This window comes from Astyanax mexicanus, chromosome 13 (genome assembly GCF_023375975.1).
Source record: "Astyanax mexicanus isolate ESR-SI-001 chromosome 13, AstMex3_surface, whole genome shotgun sequence".
Classification (NCBI taxonomy): Eukaryota; Metazoa; Chordata; class Actinopteri; order Characiformes; family Acestrorhamphidae; genus Astyanax; species Astyanax mexicanus.
Window position 1 is genome coordinate 45154743 of NC_064420.1, and position 20879 is coordinate 45175621.

The 20879-nt window shown below is 37.7% G+C and overlaps 2 protein-coding genes across 5 annotated transcripts in view; one reads left to right on the forward strand and one right to left on the reverse strand.

Moving 5' to 3' along the window:
• The window catches only part of ankrd52a (ankyrin repeat domain 52a), an 82736-nt gene extending 80310 nt beyond the window's left edge, over positions 1-2426 (reverse strand). For all 3 annotated transcript variants that reach the window (XM_049462911.1, XM_049462912.1, XM_049462910.1), the window contains exon 1: positions 2322-2426. In XM_049462911.1, coding sequence (XP_049318868.1) covers positions 2322-2348 — 27 coding nt within the window. In that variant the 5' untranslated portion in view covers positions 2349-2426. The remainder of the gene's footprint in view (positions 1-2321) is intronic.
• tmem18 (transmembrane protein 18) overlaps positions 1-8816 on the forward strand; it is a 58207-nt gene extending 49391 nt beyond the window's left edge. Inside the window, exons 4-5 of one of the 2 annotated variants that reach the window (XM_049462921.1) lie at positions 6271-6364; positions 7976-8816. In XM_049462921.1, the coding sequence (XP_049318878.1) occupies positions 6271-6364; positions 7976-8074 (193 nt within the window). In that variant the 3' untranslated portion in view covers positions 8075-8816. The remainder of the gene's footprint in view (positions 1-6270; positions 6365-7975) is intronic. The other variant, XM_049462920.1, reaches the window with a different exon arrangement.
• Positions 8817-20879: the final 12063 nt, after the last annotated feature.

The window sequence follows — 20879 nt, forward strand, 5'->3', positions numbered from 1 at the left end:
TCTTTTCTTTTCTTTTTTACATTTTTAACAATTATATATCTTAATGAAGAATAAAAATTTGGAATTAAATGAGCACTTATATACTGTATGCATCTATAACAAGCTTTTATTAGATGCTCCGATCATTTGCTTGTGAACCTGAGATCAGGTGGATAATTAGCTCTGCATCTTCAAATCATCTCAAAGGAATTGGCTCTGTCCCAAAGCTCCATCACTCCAGAGAATGTACCCTTAAACCACCTAAAGGAAAACACCTTCCCTCAGTGCTTAGTATTTATCATAATTTTAATAGGTCTATTTAAGTGTTTATTTATTTTATTGTTGATTACAGCTTACAGCCAATGAAAAGTTTAATATTATTTAAGAACACTTGGTACTTTTGACAGTGTTTGCATTGTGTCAAGTCCTGCTGGAAAACAAAATCCGCATCTCCATAAAAGTTGTCAGCAGAGAGAAGCATGAAGTGCTGCAAGATTGACATATCTCTACAAAACATCACTGATTGTGGAAACTTCACACTAGACCTCAAGCAGTTTGGACTGTGTGTCTCTCCACTCTTCCTCCAGACTCTGCTTTGCAAATTAAACGCAAAAATTAACTGATGGTCAGTGATGGTTTGGAAAGACGTGTCATCTGTTGGTGTTGATCCACTGTGTTTTATTATCAAATCAGTGCAGTGTTTTCCCAGAAAATCTTACAGCACTTCATGTTTCCTTCTGCTGACAACTTTAATGGAGTTGTAGATTTCATTTTTCAGGAGGATTTGGCACACTGCCCACACTGCCAAAAGTACCAATTGTTCTTATTTTCTATGCTACTGATTTTTGGGTTTTCATTGGCTAAAATCAACAACAATAAAAGAAATAAACATTTAAAACAGATCACACATATATTATGAGTTACACATTTTGAACTGAATTACTTTAAGTACATTTTCAATGATACTCATTTTTTAAAAAGCACTAGTATATAGTTAAAGTATCTTAAGCATCTCAATGCCTGCGTTCAGTCTGAATCTTTTTACCTGAACAAGCCAATAAAATGCATTTATTACATTAAATATACTCACTCAATCAGAAAGTGAAAGAAAAAACTGCGTTATTTTGTTAGGCGGGCTAAAGTTAGCCTAGCTAGCTAGATAGGGTAACCCGCAGCAAACAATAACGCAACATCTCAGCTAAATTAACACAAATATAACATTAAAAACTACATAACACTACTGTATCTGCAGAAATAACCGTTAGCTAAGCTAACCCTACATAGCCAAACCAAGCACTGTTAGCTACAGCTAGCTAAGCTAGTTAGCGTTAGCTATTACATGAACAGCTAACGCCTTTAGGTAATCCTTAGCGAGCTAAAGTGCTAAAGCTAACACGGTTGCTAACAGACAGCTAGCCGCACCAGCACCGCCGAGTTATGCTACCTGCCGATATGTGCTCCTCACTGCCACTGCGCATGCGCACACCCCACAGTTATTAGCTAGCTATTTGTTTAAAATAAACATTGCATTAGAACCTATTCCTTTTTGCTTGAGATTATTAAACAATGTGAGTTAAATAGCTATATAGTGTAAAAGGCAATTATTAAATCATAATTAAAAATAAGAAAATAAGCAATTAATCTAAAAATATACAATAAAACTACAATTCCTTTCTTTCTCACAATCTCGCCTGCTTCAGTGAGTTAGATAGCTATATGGTATAAATGGCAATTATTAAAACCATAAAAAACAAAAACAATTATTCTAAACACAAACACAATTTCTTTCTCTCGCTCATATCTCGTTGTCTGCTTAAGTAACAGTGTAAATGGCATTGATTAAACCATAAGAAAAAATAACTGAGAACAACAAGCAATAATCTAATAATATACAATAAAAAAATACAACTTTTCCTTTTTTCTCAAACCTCATTATCTGGTTATGTGATTTACTTAGCTACAAAGCTACATACATAGCTAACGTTACATAATTAAATAAATGCCGATAACAAGCAGCAAAAAAACAAGAACAAATTTTAATATGAAACCTATGTTTCTAATCACCATGAATAACCTAGAGTTTAAGCTAATTATCTTAAACTCACCCGGATGAGCTACAGTAAATATCCGAGACCTACAGCTACACACTTCTAGTGCTTATTGTATGTTTGCCTTGTGTACCTAACTAGTTAGCTATTATACACTAGGGTAGCACGATTTAACAGGGCAGCACATCTCGGCAGAACACTGCCTCTAAAACCAGCAGCTAATCAGCGCTGTTAGCTGGCGCTAGTGTAGTGTAGCTGCGCAGACTCGGTCTGTAGCCGTGCAGGTTTTCTCACCTGGTCTGAAATGTTTAAAACCCCCATTCTCCCAGAGTCAGTCCGGGCGGAACTCCTTCATCGGGGCGGGCGGTAAACGCGGGCTCGGCGGGTAGAGGAGCGGGAGCGGAGACACACAAGCGCCAGTAAGAAAACACCCGTAATGGCTACCAGTGCTGCTACCAGTGCTGCTGCCGCTGCTGCTGGAGCTTTATGGCGGACTGAGCAGCAGCGGGCAGCGGTACCGCCACCTACAGTCTGGAGCTGCGCAGCAGCACAAATATCATACATACTGTATAAAACATAGACTGTATATAGCCTATGGCAGGGGTGTCAAACTCATTTTGGCCGAGGGCCACATTGGCATATTGGCTGTCCTCCGAGGGCCAGATGTAACTTATAAATGTAATAAAATGTAACCAAATGTAATATATGTAAATGAATGTAATTACTCCTTAATGTTAAATAACTCTCAATATATTATTTATTCAATCAAATATTACAGTTGCATGGAAAAAATGTTTGCTTGTTGCTCTATTAACATAAATCCTTTTAATTTGTCATGTCATGAAATCCAAAAACTCCATCAATCAAGAACCAAACTATTCAAGTGAATAGAAATGACATCAAGTTATATTAACTTTGAAATTATTAACTGAAATAAGGCTTAATAAATATAAAATCAAAAATTGTGAGCTGTTAAGAACATAGCATTTCCTCAGATTTAGCAGTTCCTCATCCAACCACTAGTGGGAGCTGCAGCAGCAGCACCACAAGTCCACAGTCTTTACTGAGTCAGAGCTACAGCCCAGCCACGGGCTACAGGGCTCAGCTCAGCCAGTCTGGAGCGTTTTTAAAATTTTTAAGTTCTTCTGTGTATGAAATAAAGATTTTTGTAACCGAATAATACAGCTCTCTACAGTTCATCTTTCAGCCCAATCAGCTAACAGCAGCCGTTTAGAGCATGAGTCACTGCTGGGATTACATTATAAACAGGTCAGTTATCGCGCTGCTAACCTCAGGATGTTTATAACTACGGAGTTTAGTGGACACACCACGGCTGCAAGGTTAGACTGTTGAAGGCTACTGAAGACTATTAAAGGCTATTGGAGGTTATTGAAAGGGTTATTGAGGGCAGAAATCAGTAAAGGCTGGTTAGATAAGTGATTCACGTCCTCGTACTTTGCTGCGGTGAAACTGCGACTAGCGCTGTCACAGTGATGTTTATTAACGTCATTAAAACAGATTTTGTCAGCTATTGTCTTATAAATATTTACACAGAACTTATATCTCTCCTAAAAAGCGTTTATTTTGGTCAGTAACACTCTTCGTAACACAAAAGGCATACCGGTCTTTCGCCTTGAAGCACAGCCGTCCGTCTGCATCAGCTTCTCTTTTTCTGGACATTATGGGATAAACATTTATATGTCTCAATTCCACCCGCGAAGTTACACCTTCCCTCCGGCAGGGTTTCCACATCAATGACTACACTGCCGTGTAGTGGCAGTAAGCCGTAACTTTGCGGGTAATACAATCGACAAGCATTGTGGGAAATGTATTTTTTGGTCAAAGAACGCTTCTGACCTATTTATTATAGACACTAAGATCTTACAAGCTCTCGCGGGCCACATAAAAAGACGTGGCGGGCCACATTTGGCCCGCGGGCCTTGTGTTTGACACATGTGCTATATCATTACTTTTAGTTATGAAGTCATTATTTTGAGATACTATTATTTTGAGATAGTAAGTCATTATTTTGAGATAGTAAATCATTATCTTGAGGTAGTAAGTCATTATTTTGAGGTAGTAAGCTATTATGAGATAGTAAGTCATTATTATGAGACAGTAAGTCATTATTATGAGATAGCAAGCTATTATGAGATAGTAAGTCATTATTATGAGATAGTAAGTCATTATTATGAGATAGTAAGTTATTATGAGATAGTAAGTCATTATTTTAAAAGAAAAAAACGTCTTTTTCCAAAAGCAAAATCTCAAAATAATGACTTAGTATCTCAAAATAATGATTTATTACCTCAAAATAATGACTTAGTATCTCAAAATAATGACTTGATACCTCAAAAATTATGAGATAACAATTTACTTAGTAATAATATATTTATGCAGTGCAGTATATGCAGTTTTTTTTATTTTAGGTGGCGGGAAAGGACTTCCATAGATCTTCTAATCGGATGTTAAAAATCTGATGCGTGTGTATGTTCTATGTTTTACCGAAAGAGACTCTTATTTTGAAGTGTGTGAGTGTGAGCAGCGAGAGCAGTGACGAATGCGGAAGTCAGTGTTATGGTGTAGGTTCGGGTTAGTGCTCAGAGTTATTAATAATCAGAATGGTCTCCGCTCAGAAACCCCAGAATATCAGCTCAGCGCCTGTAGATGGATTCAGCAATATAAGAGTTACCTCAGCCTGGACCTTCCTGCAGTCTGTAAGAACAGGATCAGTGGTTTTTGAGGCGTTTTAGACAGTGTTAGGCAGTTAACCAGCCCTCTGCTGTCTGTCTGACACTGCAGGCCTGTTATTTATTATAGAATAACCCTGATCAGGGGGTTTAATAATGCTGTTTTACTGTGTTTTCTCTGTGTAGATCGAGTGGACTGAGCCATGGCTGCTGGGGCTGCTGATGTTTCATCTCCTGTGCTTCGCTTTTACTCTCTTCACCTGCAGATACTACAGACTACAGATCTGCCACTTCCTACTGATGGGTCAGTGTACACTGTTTGAATAATATTAAAGTAAATAAATACTGAAGTCATTCAGACTATGAAGCAACATATGCGTATGGAAGCCTATTCCCGCCACCTAAAATAGAAAAAACATACCCAGACCATTTTTCTTATTATTAAGTAAACTGCTGTATCATTATTTTGAGGTACTAAGTCGTCATTTCGAGACAGTAAGGCTTTATTTGGAGATACTAAATCATTATTTCGAGGTACTAAGTCATTACTTTGAGGTACTAAGTCATTATTTTGAGGTACTAAGTCATTATTTTGAGGTACTAAGTCTTTATTTTGAGGTACTAAGTCATTATTTTGAGGTACTAAGTCATTATTTTGAGGTACTAAGTCATTATTTTAAGACAGTAAGGCTTTATTTGAAGATACTAAATCATTATTTTGAGAAGCAAGTATGTTTGCTTTTGGACAAAAAGTTATTTTTTCTTTAAGTAATGTGATAGTATCTCAAAATAATGAGAACGTTTCTCAAAATAATGATTTACTATTTCAAAATAACAACTGACTATCTCATAATGATGACTTACTATCTCAAAATAATTACTCACCATCTTAAAATGATGAGATAGTATCTCAAGTTGATGAGATAGTATCTCATAATAATGACTTACTATCTCAAAATAATGATTTACTATCTCAAAATATTAACTGACTATCTCATAATGATAACTTACTATCTCAAAATAATGAGATAGTATCTCAAAATAATGATTTACTATCTCATAATAATAACTTACTCTCACAAAGTAATGATTTTCTATAAATAATGAGATAGCACATTCAGCTGTTTCTTTCATATAGAATTGGTGGAGGCCATGGCAGAAATAATCACTGATTATTCCTGCCATGGTTAAAAAATCGTTAAAAAAATGATTATCTGATTATAATCATAGCTTGTAAACTAGTGCAAAATGTTATATGGGGACAAATGTGGCACAATTCTGCATATTTTTTAGCTCTCTCAACACTGCTAGTGAGTTATATTACCTTTGTTAAATTATTGCTGGCTTAAAATGTCATAATTAACATGAAATATTTGCCATCCTCAGTTGCCATGGTTTATAGTGCAGAGTATCTGAATGAAGTGGCAGCCATGAACTGGAGGCAAGTTACTCAATCCAATTGTGTTATTCTACTTTTCCTTTGTAATTTACTTCACATTCAAACTGTTGTTTACTCCTCAAATGTTTCATCAGGAGTCTGTTTTTAACTGCAGGTCATTTTCAAAGTTCCAGTACTTTGACTCCAAGGGAATGTTCATATCGTTGGTGTATTCAGTGCCACTCTTGTTCAACAGCATCATCATTGTGGTAAGATTACTATTATTATTAATGTCATATTATTCATCATGTGGTCAAGCTTAATATGAGCTTAATAAATACTCTGACTCCAAAATTCAAAAGTTGTGGGCTACTTTAAGCAGCTGCCTATTAACGAAGATACAAAAAATAAAAACATGTAAAAAGAAAATTACAATAGCTCATGTACACAAAGTTGGAAGCTATAGGAAGGCTACAGAGTGTTTTATACGTGTCTGTTTCCTTAGTTGATAACGTAATTACAATTTGGCATTTAATATGGATGGTGTGGGGTAAAGTTGAGGTCTATAATACAAAGCCTCTTAAAAGGAGCACTTAATGTAAAGATATGAGCTGATATGATCAGTAGGTGTCTGTACTGTGTATAATTGCTATCATGCCAAAGCTCATGTATAAGAAATTGCCAATGTAAGTAGGAAAACGGTATATATGTATAATTTGCATTTTTAGGTTTTATTCCAAACAACCAGTTTCATTGGTTTGGTCATTTTGACATATTTAAGCAGATCCAAGCCCTGTTTATTACAAACAACTGCATGCCCCAGGTGTGTCAAGCAGGTATATAAAGAATTAAATTAATTCACTATATACTATATTAAACTTCCATGTTCACTGGTGTACTAAAGCAGCAGCTACTCATGCTGGGACTGCTTCTACAAACATTAGTGAAAGAATGGGTCTCAGGCTCTCAGGAGCTCAGTGAACTCCCGCACTGTGGTACCGTGATAGAATGCAGCACCTGTGCAGCAACAAGTCTAGTCGTGCAATTTCACTACTCATTACTAAATATTCCACAGCCAACTGTCAGTGATATTATAACACGGTGGAAGAGACTGGGAACGACAGCGACTCTGTGCTCTGTCAATGATCACAAGCCATCAAACCAAGCTGAACTGCTTGAATTTTTGCACCAGGAGTAAAGGCATAAAATTATTCAAAAGCAGTGTGTAAGACTGGTGGAGGAGACCATTCCAATGTTCCAATGCATGAAAACTGTGATTAAATACCAGGGTTATTCCACCGAACTCTTAAAACTTTATGAATATGTACTGGTTTTCTTTGCATTATTTGAGGTCTGAAAGCTCTGCATATTTTTTGTTATTTCTGCCATTTCTCATTTTCTGAAATAAATGCTCTAAATTACAATAATTTTATTTGGAATTTGGGAGAAATGTTGTCCGTAGTTTATAGAATAGCAAAATCAGAGAAACTGATTCAGAAACTAAAGTGCTGTCCTAATTTTTTCCAAAGCTTCATGTATATTTATTCTTAAATCAAAGTGACTTGTAGGTCATGGGATCATTTTCTGGCCAAAATGGCTTGTTTGCTGGTTACCTAAGCCACCACAGTGCTGCTAATGATGCTGATACAAGAGCTACTGCAAACATGGAGACATCAGAACAGCTTACTTAGTCTCCATCTGCTCATTCATGCACTGTTAAACCAAAAACAAAATGCAGAATTAGCACTTAGATTCTCTCTTAAAAGAGACTGCACCACAATACACGTTTTAAAAGTACTTTTTAGCATGCTAAAACGTACTAAAACTCACGCACTGTCACTATATCTGATCTGACGCTGGGTTTGATGTATGTGTTTCAGGCTGTATGGGTGAAGAGGACATTCTCAACCATGACAGAGCTGAAGACCCTGCAGCTGAAGAGAAAAGCAGCCAGACAAAATGCTAAGAAATCCCAATAGCTGGAGACTAGCATGGCGTTATTATGGACTATACCAGTAAAGTGACTGTGCTTGTCCTGGATTCCCACATTGTGTTCCAGGATGGTGGAGGGGACCAGTAGTATTCTCTATTTGGATAAAGTGTGGATAAAGAAAGATGTCATGATGGTGGTGATGTGCTGAAAAAACCCTGACATGCCAGAAGTCATGGGATAGTATATATACATGTATTCAAATTGATCACGAGGTGTTACCTCAGGGAAAGGCTTGGGAAGACTCAAATTTGTAGTCAGTTGTGTAAGTTGTGTGGTGTTATCTTGTGATCATCGTGTTAATGGGACTACATCGTAGAAGTCATTACCACCCACATTGGACAGTGCAGTGGGTGGTAATGATTGTGACCGGCTGCATCTGGCTAGAACTGTCCTTGGACAATGGACACCCACAATGTAATCACGCAGGTCAGTGCAGTGTTCTTTAGCTTCCATAGGACACTGCTTGTTCTTGTCCCATGATTTTGGGCATGTCAGCATAAATCCAACATTATATTATAAGCATGCAGTAGCTGCTGCATTAATCTGGTTTCTGGACGCAACAAAATCACTGATAAGAGCTGAGTACAATACAAAATTCAGAAAAACAACCACTAACAACATTTAACAACCATAACTGTATGTTTATTTGTCTGTTTTTAATTCCAACAGGATTATATTACTATTGCTGTGTGCATGGGAAATGTAAATTAAATGTTTTTGGTAATAAATGCATTGTACAGTATTTATTTCGTCAATCGTTTTAAGTGGATTTGACCACAGTGTTCACTGTTCAAGGTGCATTACACATCAGTAATCAACAAATAATTAACTACACACACAGATACAAGCTTAATTCCAGTGTTTTAAAGGAACTGGCAGCTGATTGGTCAGGGAGGTCAGTCAGACTGGATTATAAGTTACTAACTAAACACACTATAAAACAGTAAAACAAAACAAATGCTAAACTAAATACATCAGTTCAGAAAGTCTAATTATATAAATTATTAATCTAAACTGTGAAGCTGTATTATTTATGCAAATGATGTGTTTATTCAAATGCATGTAATTAATCTCGAAACTTTAAAGTGTTAAACTTTTTAAAAAAGGAAATTATTAATTTTAAAGTTTGGCAGCAGCTTTCTCACATAATATTTTTTTTTTTACAGAGCCTGGTGACATTTTACTAAATTTATATGTAGATTGTTTTTATGTATGTATATGTTATATATATATATGTATATGTATATGTTTTTATGCTAAAATATGCATTACATCTCACTAATCTCATACAATAAGTCAAACTAACACTTACTCTCATACCCCCTCTCAGCATTTACATTTCTTAAATCATAATTTTAATTAATTTAAGCGTTTGACACTAATATAAATCTAATAGAATTTTTCTAATCTCTTTTCTAATATATTATTTTATTTACATTTAAATATGCATTATTGTAAGTTTCAGTCTTAAGAAGAAAAAGTGCAATTGGTCATGATTAGTCACAATTTTTTTTTTTTTTTTTTGAATGTACCTCACTAACACTGAATGGAAATATTAAATTACATTAGTATTTGCTATTGGATATCCAGCATTAAAAAGCACTGGGTATGTTTAGCATATTTGGAAATATTTAAATGCTGTTTGATTTCTTCATGTCTACCCTACTATCAATTACATTTATAAATATTTGATAACACAATTACTAAACAGAAAGGGGTTTACGTTCTTCACCCAGAAGAGGGCGATAATGGATCAAAATATCACTGGGTCTCATCACTGAATTCAGTGGTCAATATATGGACCCACATCCAGCTCACACACTTACATATATACTGGTAGCTTTAAAAGAACCAAACATTTCTATGTTTAAAAAGAAAGACATCGTTTCTATAGTGATAACGATAATGCTGTGATCTTTATATAAATGCATTCTGCTACTTTAAGTTGCACTCATGGCATTCATTCGTTGTGCAAATGCTCATACACAGTTCATCTATACTCACTGGCCACTTTATTAGGTATACCTGTCCAACTGCACATTAGGGCAAATGCAGAGGTGGAAAGTAATGAATTACATTTACTCAAGTTACTGTAATTGAGTAGATTTTATGAGTAATTTGTCATTTTTAAAGTAGTTTTTAAAATAGGTAATTTTATTTTTACTCAAGTACATTTTGACACAAGTAATTTACTTTGCTACACTGGAAAACTCCCCGATACTGAGTAAAAAATAAAATGCTGGGGGAAAAAAACAATTGTCTGAATAAAAAAAATATTAATTGGCGCAGATACGCAGGCGCACGGATGCTCGCACGTGGAATAACGAGGCAATAACGTCCTCATGCAATACAAAATGTGCCCCGCCCCTGGACAGAGCTGTCAGCTTTCAAAACTCCCACATCAAACCTGCGAAAGCATGTGGTGGTAAATATTTTTATCATTAAACAATCTGCTTGAATGTAAAATAAAAACATGTAAATAGCAGTTAAAGCAGAGCAATGGGAAGTTAAAATATAACAATGACCTGTAAAACTATAAAAAATACAGTTTATAGTCACATGTATGACCATTATTTTTTAACAGTAAAAAAAATGGATGATAGAAACCTTGTTGCCACTTGTTCTTGAAAATGTTTTATGGGGTGGTCTGAACAAATACTGCCTGAAAGATCCAAATTATTATGTGGAATAATAGTTCATTAAAAACAATTTAATTTATGATTTATTTTACTTTTTTTACATCAAATAATTAAAATTAAATATGTAACTTTTACTCAAAGTACATTTTAAATTGAGTACTTTTTTACTTTTAATCGAGTAGATTTTTAGATAGGTACTTTTACTTTTACTCGAGTAGATTTTTAGATGGGTACTTTTACTTTTACTCAAGTAGAATTTTAGCAAAGTAAATGTATTTTTTCCACCTCTGGGTAAATGTCAACTCAGCCAATCACATGGCAGCAACTCAATGCATTTAGGCAGTTCAAACCATCAGAGCATCAGAATGGAGAAGAAAGCTGATATAAGTGACTTACAACGTGGTATGGTTGTTAGTGTTGAGTATTTCAGAAACTGCTGATCTCCTGGGATTTAGAGACGGAGGCACCCTGAAACACTGGCATCCACCCACTCCACCGTCTACAAACCTGAAAATCACATTAGTGGGTTGTAGTGGATAACAGCACCAGTTACTGCATCAAAGGCTAAAGTATAAATAATTTTTAATACACCTGATTTTAAAAGAAACAATAAATGTGCATGTGTCCCAATACTTTTGTCCATACAGTGCAGCACAACTGAGCTCTCTCCCCCATTACTCAGCACCTACTACCGCAAACCCTCTTGTATCTGCAGCAGTTTGAAAAGATGTGGTGGCACTTCATATATCTTGGTAGAGGTATACTGTTTAACTTTCATTCACTCAGAGCATTCTTATGAAAAAAAAAAGATAGAAATCTGAGGGTGAAAAGTCCCTAAATGCTTTTATGGTTATAGACAAAACCTTGCATGGACGCAGGGCAGGAAAACCAGGCCTTTGGAGCTGTGCTACACATAAACACTACCTGTGGTGCCACCATGCTGCCCGATGCATTACATGGGACATTAGAACATTGAATAAAAGTCTTAGTTTTGTCACAGTGGTTAGAGCTTAAGGGTATTGATGACAGACAGTGTTGCAGGTTTAATACCCAGGTTTCATAAGCTGCCACTGTTGGGCCCTTGAGTCCCGGTCTTGGTCTTGCTTTGGACTTGGCTACTAAAAATCTTCGTTGACTACTAAAAGTTTTGGTCTTCACTCTAAATCTACATGTCTTGGTCTTCACTCTAACTTGATGTGTCTTGGTCTTGGTCTTCACTCTAACTCGATATGTCTCGGCCTTGGTTTTCACTCTAACTCAATATATGTCTTGGTCTTGGTCTTCACTCTAACTCAATATATGTCTTGGTCTTGGTCTTCACTCTAACTCGATATGTCTTGGTCTTGGTCTTCACTCTAACTTGATATGTCTTGGTCTTCACACTAACTCGAAGTGTCTTGGTCTTGGTCTTCACTCTAACTTGATATATCTTGGTCTTCACTCTAACTCGAAGTGTCTTGGTCTTCACTCTAACTCGAAGTGTCTTGGTCTTGGTCTTCACTCTAACTCAATATGTCTTGGTCTTGGTCTTCACTCTAACTTGATATGTCTTGGTCTTCACTCTAACTCGAAGTGTCTTGGTCTTGGTCTTCACTCTAACTTGATATGTCTTGGTCTTGATCTTCATTTAAACTCAATATGTCTTGGTCTTGGTTTTTAATCTAACTTGATGTGTCTTGGTCTCGATTCAGACTTGACAACTAAAAGTCCTAGTCTTGACTGGGACTCTAACTAAATATGTCTTGTCTTTACTCTAACTTGATGTGTCTTGGTCTTCACTTTAACTTCACTTTAACTTGACTAGACTTGACTACTAAAAGTCCTGGTGTCGACTGGGACTGTATGTGTTCCAGTCTTGGTCTTGACTCAGACTCAACGGGTCCTGGTTTTGGTCTTTACTCTAACTCTAAGAGCCCTTTCATACAACCTGCGCAAGGTGTGTCGGGATGCTCATTGCTATCTTACACCCCTTCAACAGTCTATTTTCACACCTGCCGGTAAAATGGCATTGGAGTTTAGGAATATATCATGTTTATTTCACGTTATGCCTAAAACACACCCATGATTGACCGGCACATTATAGATCGATAAAATAGGGCCCTATATGTCACGGTCCTTTTCTTCACCCTGATTCAATGCGTCTTGGTCTTGACTTGGATTTGATTTGTCCTGGTCTTGGTCTTGATTCGGCCTCGGGTCTAGTGGTGTTCACTGCAACAATAATAACAACTCTGCAAGACAAAACACTGAATAACAACTGAAAGAGGATCTGTGCTCAGTGACCAGCAGTGGTGGAGCTTCAAAGCTGGCCATTGACCCTTAGATGTCAGGAAATGAAATCATTGCATTTAGGGACTGTAAAGTGGCCTATACTTTCTCCATCACCGCGCCTTTCTCTGTGCATCTGTCCAAGTCCAGCTGTGGACTGTTTCTCTATCTCTTCACCCTCTGCATCCTCGGCTGGTCCAGAGGGAGTTGATGTGTAATCGGTCCTGGAACTGTCAGATCCAATGCTAACAGCCTTGCTCACAGGCCCTGAGGTCACGCAGGCATGGCTTTAAAGTGAGGAAGCTGTAAGTGGAGTTGGGCTCGGACCCAACGCGTTTCCTGTGATGTGCTTTCCGTGATTGACTCTGGCTGTCCTGCGCCAGAAGGAGCTCTGGGGTCGGCGGTTGAAGCAGGTGTGCTCTGGCCTCTCCTGTGGATAAGAGAGCGAAGAGAAGACTCTTTAGAGAAACATGAGATGGAAGATTCGTCAAAAGGTGACCTGAAACAACAGACCCATTTATAGAGATTTTCACTGAAACTGACTTGCTTTCATTTACCCTTCATTTAACTTGAGGACACTAGCTATCGCAGTGTTAGCATACTGGCTACATGCCTCATCTCACACCACTGACACATAGTTAGCATGCTGCCTACTGGCCTTGTCATTGCTACCATGGCATTAGCATGGGAGCTGCTGACCCTATCCTACACTAGTTCCATGATGTTAGCACGCCAGCAACCAGCCTCAGTGAACATTGCTACTGTCGCAGTAGCATGCTTTCTATGGCAACCCTGCTAGCACAATGCTAGATCCCTATATGCTTAAGCCCTCCTATTCAACAGTTCTGTGACCTGTGACTATATACAGGTAGCTAAAAATGCAGAGAAAATAGACACCCCCTTCATAGAACTTTTAATTAGGCAGAAGCGGCTCTGGCTGATTGTCATATTGTACTAGGCAACTGAGGTGTTTGCACAAGCATATTGGGCTGATTGTCGTATGTCACAGATGAGAAGGGTGGACGTAAGTGCAGAAATATTTATAATATTATTTATTAAATAAACAAACTAAAACAAACTAAAACAAACAAACAAACCAAAGCTTCACTAAAAATAAACAGAAAACAAACACGGGTAAACGCAAGACGAAATTACAAGACTGAAATAACTAAAATAACAAAGATGAGATTAAAGTATAATCAAAACTAAGAAACCAGTAACTCTAGAAACAAAAAAACCAACCTGACAGACACACAGCAAGGTATCACACAAAAGACTAGACAAAGATCGCTTGAAACAAAGGGGCTTATATACATGAGGAGGGAACAGGAAACTGGAAACACCTGAGGATCAATCAAGAGGGGGCGGGGTTACAAATCACTGATGACAGGGTGGGGCTAGGGCGGAGACAAGACCAAAACACAACAGAAGCACATGACTGGGAAACATGACAGGTAAACAGAGGAGCAGAAGCACAAGAGACCAAATGAGGGAGAAACACAAGGCAGACATGGGCTAAGGTGTTACATCGTATTATACTTGGCAACCGAGATTTTGGCACGAGCGGCTTAGGCCGATTGTCATATTATACTCTGCTACCAGGCTGTTTGCACAAGCAGCTTGAGATGATTCTTATTATACTCTTGGCCACAGGGGTGTTAGCACAAGTGGCTCTGGCTGATTGTCATATTATACTCTGCAACCGGGGTGTTGACACAAGCGCCTTGGGCCAGGTGTCATATTATTCTTGGCCACAGGGATGTTGGCACAAGTGGCTCGGGCTGATTGTCATATTATATGCTGCAGTTGTGGTGTTGACAGAAGTGGCTCTGGCCGACTGTAATATATATTATATTGGCACAAGCATCTCGGGCTAATTGTTATATTATACTCTGCAACCGGGGTGTTGGCAGAAGCGCCTCGGGCCGATTGTTATAGTACACTTTGCAACCGGGGTGTTGGCACATGCAACACTTGGGCCAAATATGGGCTGAGCATTTAGGTGAATTTAGGTAAATTTGTCTTTCCTGGGGGTAAATATGACAATAGGTAACCAAAATGTTAAGTCTCTCTTATTATACTCAAATGTGGGCTGAGCATTTAGGTCAGAATTGGGCCTGGTTCAAAGTGATGCAACTCATGCTCTGCATGTGTTAAATGGCCTGGATATAGTCAGAGTAAATGTTGCTGTTTAGTTACTGAGCACTGTGCCTTAAAGTAGTTCAGTTTTCCTTTCATATAAAAAACACGACAAAAGTCAAGCAAAATTTTAAGTAATTCTCTCTTTCTTGCTTTTTCATTCCCTGTCTGTATAATTCCTGTGTTACTCAGCTTCCCAATCATCTGCAGCTGCAGAGTTTCGAATGCTTTAAGCTGGAGCACACGCATCATCTGTAAACCATCCTCTTCACAAACTCCTGGCAACCACTCGTACCTCATAGCTCATGAACAACAACAGCCAGTGAAAGCTGTCTGTCTGTCACGCCCTCTTTTCAGTTTCTTTTGCCTGGCGGTGATTTAATTCATTTATCTCCAACTAGTGACAAGGAGTTTATGAAAACATCTGCAGATTAATTATAATAATTCCACAGCCAAAATTACTATCTCTCACTATCATTCAGTGTGATGCTCTCAGGATATTTCTTCTTTCTCTGATGTTTAGTGTGAAGCTCTCTGGTTATTTCTCTCTTCTCTGTTTAGTGTGATGCTCTCAGGACATTTCTCTATTCTCTGTTGTTCAGTGTGATGCTCTCTGGACATTTCTCCTTTCTCTGTTGTTCAGTGTGATGCTCTCTGGACATTTCTCCTTTCTCTGTTGTTCAGTGTGATGCTCTCTGGGGGGTATTTCTCTTTTCTATGTTTTTCAGTGTGATCCTTTCAGGATATTTCTTTTTTATCTGTTTTTCAGTGTGATGCTCTCAGGATAGTTCTTTTTCTATGTTGTTCAGTGTGATTCTCTCAGGATATTTCTCCATTCTCTGTTGTTCATTGTGATGCTCTCTGGATATTGTTCCTGTCTCAGATGTTCAGTGTGATGCTGTCAGGTTATTTCTCCTTTCTCTGTTGTTCAGTGTGATGCTCTCAGGATATTTCTCCATTCTCTTGTTCAGTGTGATGTTCTCAGGATATGTCTCCATTCTGTTTGTCAGTGTTTTGCTCCCATGAGATTTCTCTTTTCTCTGTTGTTCAGTGTGATGCTCTTAGGATATTTCTAATTTCTCTGATGTTCAGTGTGATAGTCTTAGGATATTTCTCTCTTCTCTGTTGTTAAGTGTGATGTTCTTAGAATATTTCTAATTTCTCTGATGTTCAGTGTGATAGCCTTAGGATATTTCTCTCTTCTCTGTTGTTAAGTGTGATGTTCTTAGAATATTTCTAATTTCTCTGATGTTCAGTGTGATACTCTTAGGATATTTCTCTTTTCTCTGATGTTTAGTGTGATGCTCTCAGGTTATTTCTCCTTTTTCTGTTGTTTAGTGTGATGCTCTTAGGATATTTCTCCTTTGTCTGGTGTTCGGTGTGATGCTCTCAGGTTATTTCTCCTTTTTCAATTGTTCAGTGTGATGCTCTCAGGTTATTTCTCCTTCCCCTGTTGCTCAATTTGATGATTACTGGGTGTTTTCTCTCCCACTGTTGTTCAGTGTGATTCTCTCAGGATATTTCTCTTTTCTCTGTTGTTCAGTGTGATGCTCTTAGGATATTTCTCCTTTCTCCGTTCTTCAGTGTGATGCTCTTTGTGGGTATTTCTCTTTTCTCTGTTGTTCAGTGTGATGCGCTTAGAATATTTTTCACCTGTTTAGTATGATGCTCTCAGGATATTTCTTCTTTCTCTGTTGTTCAGAGTGATGCTCTCTGGAGGGTTTTTCTCTTTTCTCTGTTTTTAAGTGTGATGCGCTCAAGATATTTTTCCTTTCTCTGTTGTTCGATGTGATGCTCTCTGGATAATTTTTTCTTTATTTGTTGTTCAGTGTGATGCTCCATGCACTAATACCAAAAAACATCCATGCTCTACTAGACAGGATCTATTATGCACCGGTTTCTTTTGAACCACTTGGTGGTTTAGAGAAGGCCTGGGTAATGCAGTGATGAGTTCTTTACAGGCCTTGTACTTTAGATAAAAAATATTGTGACTTGTGGCATATTAGCTGTTAATAATGATGTCTTTTTAAATATTAAATAAAGTCGATTTATGGAGCAACATTAAATATTTCATATTAAAATCTTGTAGTCTCACACTTTCTCTCTTTCTCACTTTCTCTCTCTCTTTTACGTTCACTCTCTTTCTATCCATCTATCTCTCTCCATCTCTCCATGTGTGTTCCAGGGAACATGCTTTACAGTAAGTGTATTATAGCGATCGATCGCTCGTACGTGTGCAGTGATACCACATACAGTTGCTCAGGAACGACAGGCTCTCTCCGACTTCCCAGCATCCCCAGCACTTCCGCCTAATCATGTGACCCGAATGCCTCGATTTTCCCAGCACAGAGCGTGTACTCGACTGTTCTCTAGAGAGTAACAAGAGATGCCACAAACACACAAACACACACACACACAGCTGATAAGTGAGAAGTCGTCCATTAGTAATTCCTCGAAAGCAGAAAACGCAGCTGACGAGGCCTGCATTGATTGATCTGCCAAGTACGATGTAAATGAGCTCTCAAGCACCGTTAGGCTGCTGAGGTTGGACCTATATGATGTAATTGGCTGTGCTTATGTCTGTGTGGGGCATTTGACCCAAACCTTGTGAGGAAAACATCAGGACATGGAGTCCAGTTAGCACTCCAGGAAACGCTGTGGGTTTTAACAGGAATCGCACCGCAGCTCCGAGCTTATCGGAATGTAAGGAATATGTTAGTTTAGAGGAAATGGACTCATCGTTTAGAAACAATGGTATATTTCCCACTCTCTGGAAAATAAAAGAGTGTCACATCTATAGAGATCATTATAAAGTAAATACAGAATAACAGCTTTAAATGTGGTGAAAACTTTAAGCACTTTTTGCTAAGAAGAACTAGCTCCACACTGTTAAAACTTTCTGGGACAAAATTCATTGGCTCTTTTCTGACTGACAAAAAAGAATTTGATCATTTATTGTGCCCTTATACTAACTAATATATAACCCTAGACCTGTACGAAATATTGTTCCTACAAAAAAATTAATAAGTAATATTACTCTCATTTTAAGGGCCCTATTGTACACCCTGCGGAAGGTACCCTCCATCAACAGTATACCGTATCTTCATGTCTTGTGCCTGCATCATTAAAATAGCTTTAGAGTTTAGGAATAAATCTACACTGATGGGTATGGTGGAAGTCTGGAAGTGAGGTGTGTTTAGGTACATTTCTGGTATGTTTCTATTTTGGTAGCGGAAAACACAGGTGCGCCACTGACTGATTAAAACCCTGACAACAGTTAATCGTCAGAGTCCATTCCTTTAGGTGCATCCAGCGCGCATACACCCCCACCTACAAACACACTGCAGAGCACAAACCTGACTTTAATCCAGCTGCACAATCCACAATTGACCGGTTCACTATAGATGGCTAAAATAGAGCCCTAAACTCTTGTTTTCTCTTTTCTGGGTTTCTTTCTGTTCCTGTGTTGTTTTCCTGTCTGTCTGCTTCTGTGTCTTTAGTACGTGGCTCTGTTTTGTCTCCGTCCTTGTCTCCGTCGTAGCCCCACCCTGTCATTAGTGTTTACACCTGTGTCTGCTCTGTTACCCAGCCCCTCGTTATCTGCCTCAGGTGTTCCTTGTTTCTTCAGCTCAACGTACACCCCATCTTTTCCTCATTTTGTATTGTTTGTTATCTTCTGTTTGTTTGACTTCTTTCTTTTGTTAGAATATTCTTTGTGGAGCTAGTCTTTTGTTTGTTTTCCAGCCTTAGTATTGTTTGTTGCTTTGTTAATTTTCTATATAGTATCTATTAAATCCTCCTTGCATTTGCATGCTTCCTCAAAGTCTGAGTCATTAGACTTTCGTGCAACTGTAATAATAAAAAAATGTAAATGTAAAAATGTTCTCTTTTAGAGAACAAGTTTGTAGTTTTAAAAAAGATGATGTATTATTAAATACAATAAATAATTATTGAGTTCTCCACACAGTGGGAAATATCGAGGGCAGCAGAAATAATCAAGGTAATTGTGGTCAATATACTGTATAATAATATGTATTATTCTGATTATCTTCTTAAGTTAAAATTGATTAGTTAGAGATGCTAGGCTAAAGTTGCTAACAATCACTGCATCTAGGTTAGAAATAGAGTACATGCTGAATGGTCATGCGTCTGTAATAGACAACAACCAGCTGTGATGTGAATTACTGTGGTGAATGTGAAAGTGTATGAAAATGTAAAAAATAAAGTTTAAAATTTGCATAGGCCTACTTCTTGAACTTGAGAAACATGATCAAATCATGTTTTAGAAATTTTAGTCTCTACTTTTGACGTTTATGAAAATATGTGTACATGTGTTTTATTACAATAGTCATGTGTGCATTTGAAGACATACGCCTCAGATTCTGAACCAAAACAATTTCATTAGTCCTGCTGTTAGCAGTTAGCATCAGGGTCAGACGCATCCACTTTCAATCTCTGAGTCATTTTGTGGTTTCTGGCAAACTGCACTCCTGCCTAGCCATCTTCCCTCCTCAGGAAAACTGAGTACGGCAGTAGTGCTCGCTACATGCACTGCCGGGCCATTTACTGGTGTCTGTAAACCTGATTACTATTATTTCACCAGCATTTCATTCTGCCTTAGAAAACTATACACAGCAGATTTTATTGACCGGCAGCAGAGCTCCCATAGAAGTGGCTCATAGAATCCCATAGAAAACCTCAAGTATCCAGTCAACATCCCATATTTCAATATTTAAAGAGACATTTAATCTTCGTTTGAACAAAAAGATACTGGTAGTTAAACAAAACATGCACATCTGCAGAAATACCTTTGTATTTATTAATAGAAATTCATAGAAATACAATTACTCATGTTAACTAGTCTTGCTAAAATGAACCTGGAAGTAAGATGTGTTCAGGTAAATGTCTGGTGTGTTTCTGTTTTGGCAGCGGAAAATACAGGAGCTCCACTGACTGATTAAAACCCTGACAACAGTCAATCATAAGAGTCCATTCCTATAGGTGCTCTTGCTAAAATGAACCCTGAAATATGGTATACTGGTATACTGTATTTTCCGCACTATAAGGTGCACCTAAAATCCTTTAATATTTCCAAAAAATATCAGTGCACCATATAATCTGGTGCGCCTTATGTATGAATTCTACCATTCAGGTTTATTCACCCAAATAAACAGTTTTCAGAAGAGAAATCTGTGTAGATTTACAGTCAGCACTCATTTGACTTGTCTAACTCGTCTGGAATTAGTTTTTTTAAGAATTACATTTTTGTTGGTAAGACCTGCTGAATTTTGAAGAAAAACATGGCAACACCCCTGTTCCTACTGCTAGTTACTAGTGTTGCATAAAATGCACCTTATAATCCAGTGCACCTTATGTATGAAAACAGACCAGAAAATAGACGTTTACTGACAATGCGCCTTATAATCAGATGTACCTTATAGTGTGAAAAATACAGTATTATTGTTTGAGTTTGATGGTTTAGTTGGTCCACAAGTGAAACATACACTTTACCAAGCTAAACAACCAGTTTGACCAAACTTGACCATACTGGCCAATCAGAATAAGCAACATGACTGATATGAAGCCGGTTGATGACTAAGCTAAACCAGTAGGACCAAACATGACTGTGTTGTTTGACCAGCATGACTAAGCATGATCAATAAGTCCAGGTTACCATCATAGGGTATGTTTTAGCCTGGATTAGCAGATCTTTCTACCAACTTGACCAAGTGACCATATAAAAAC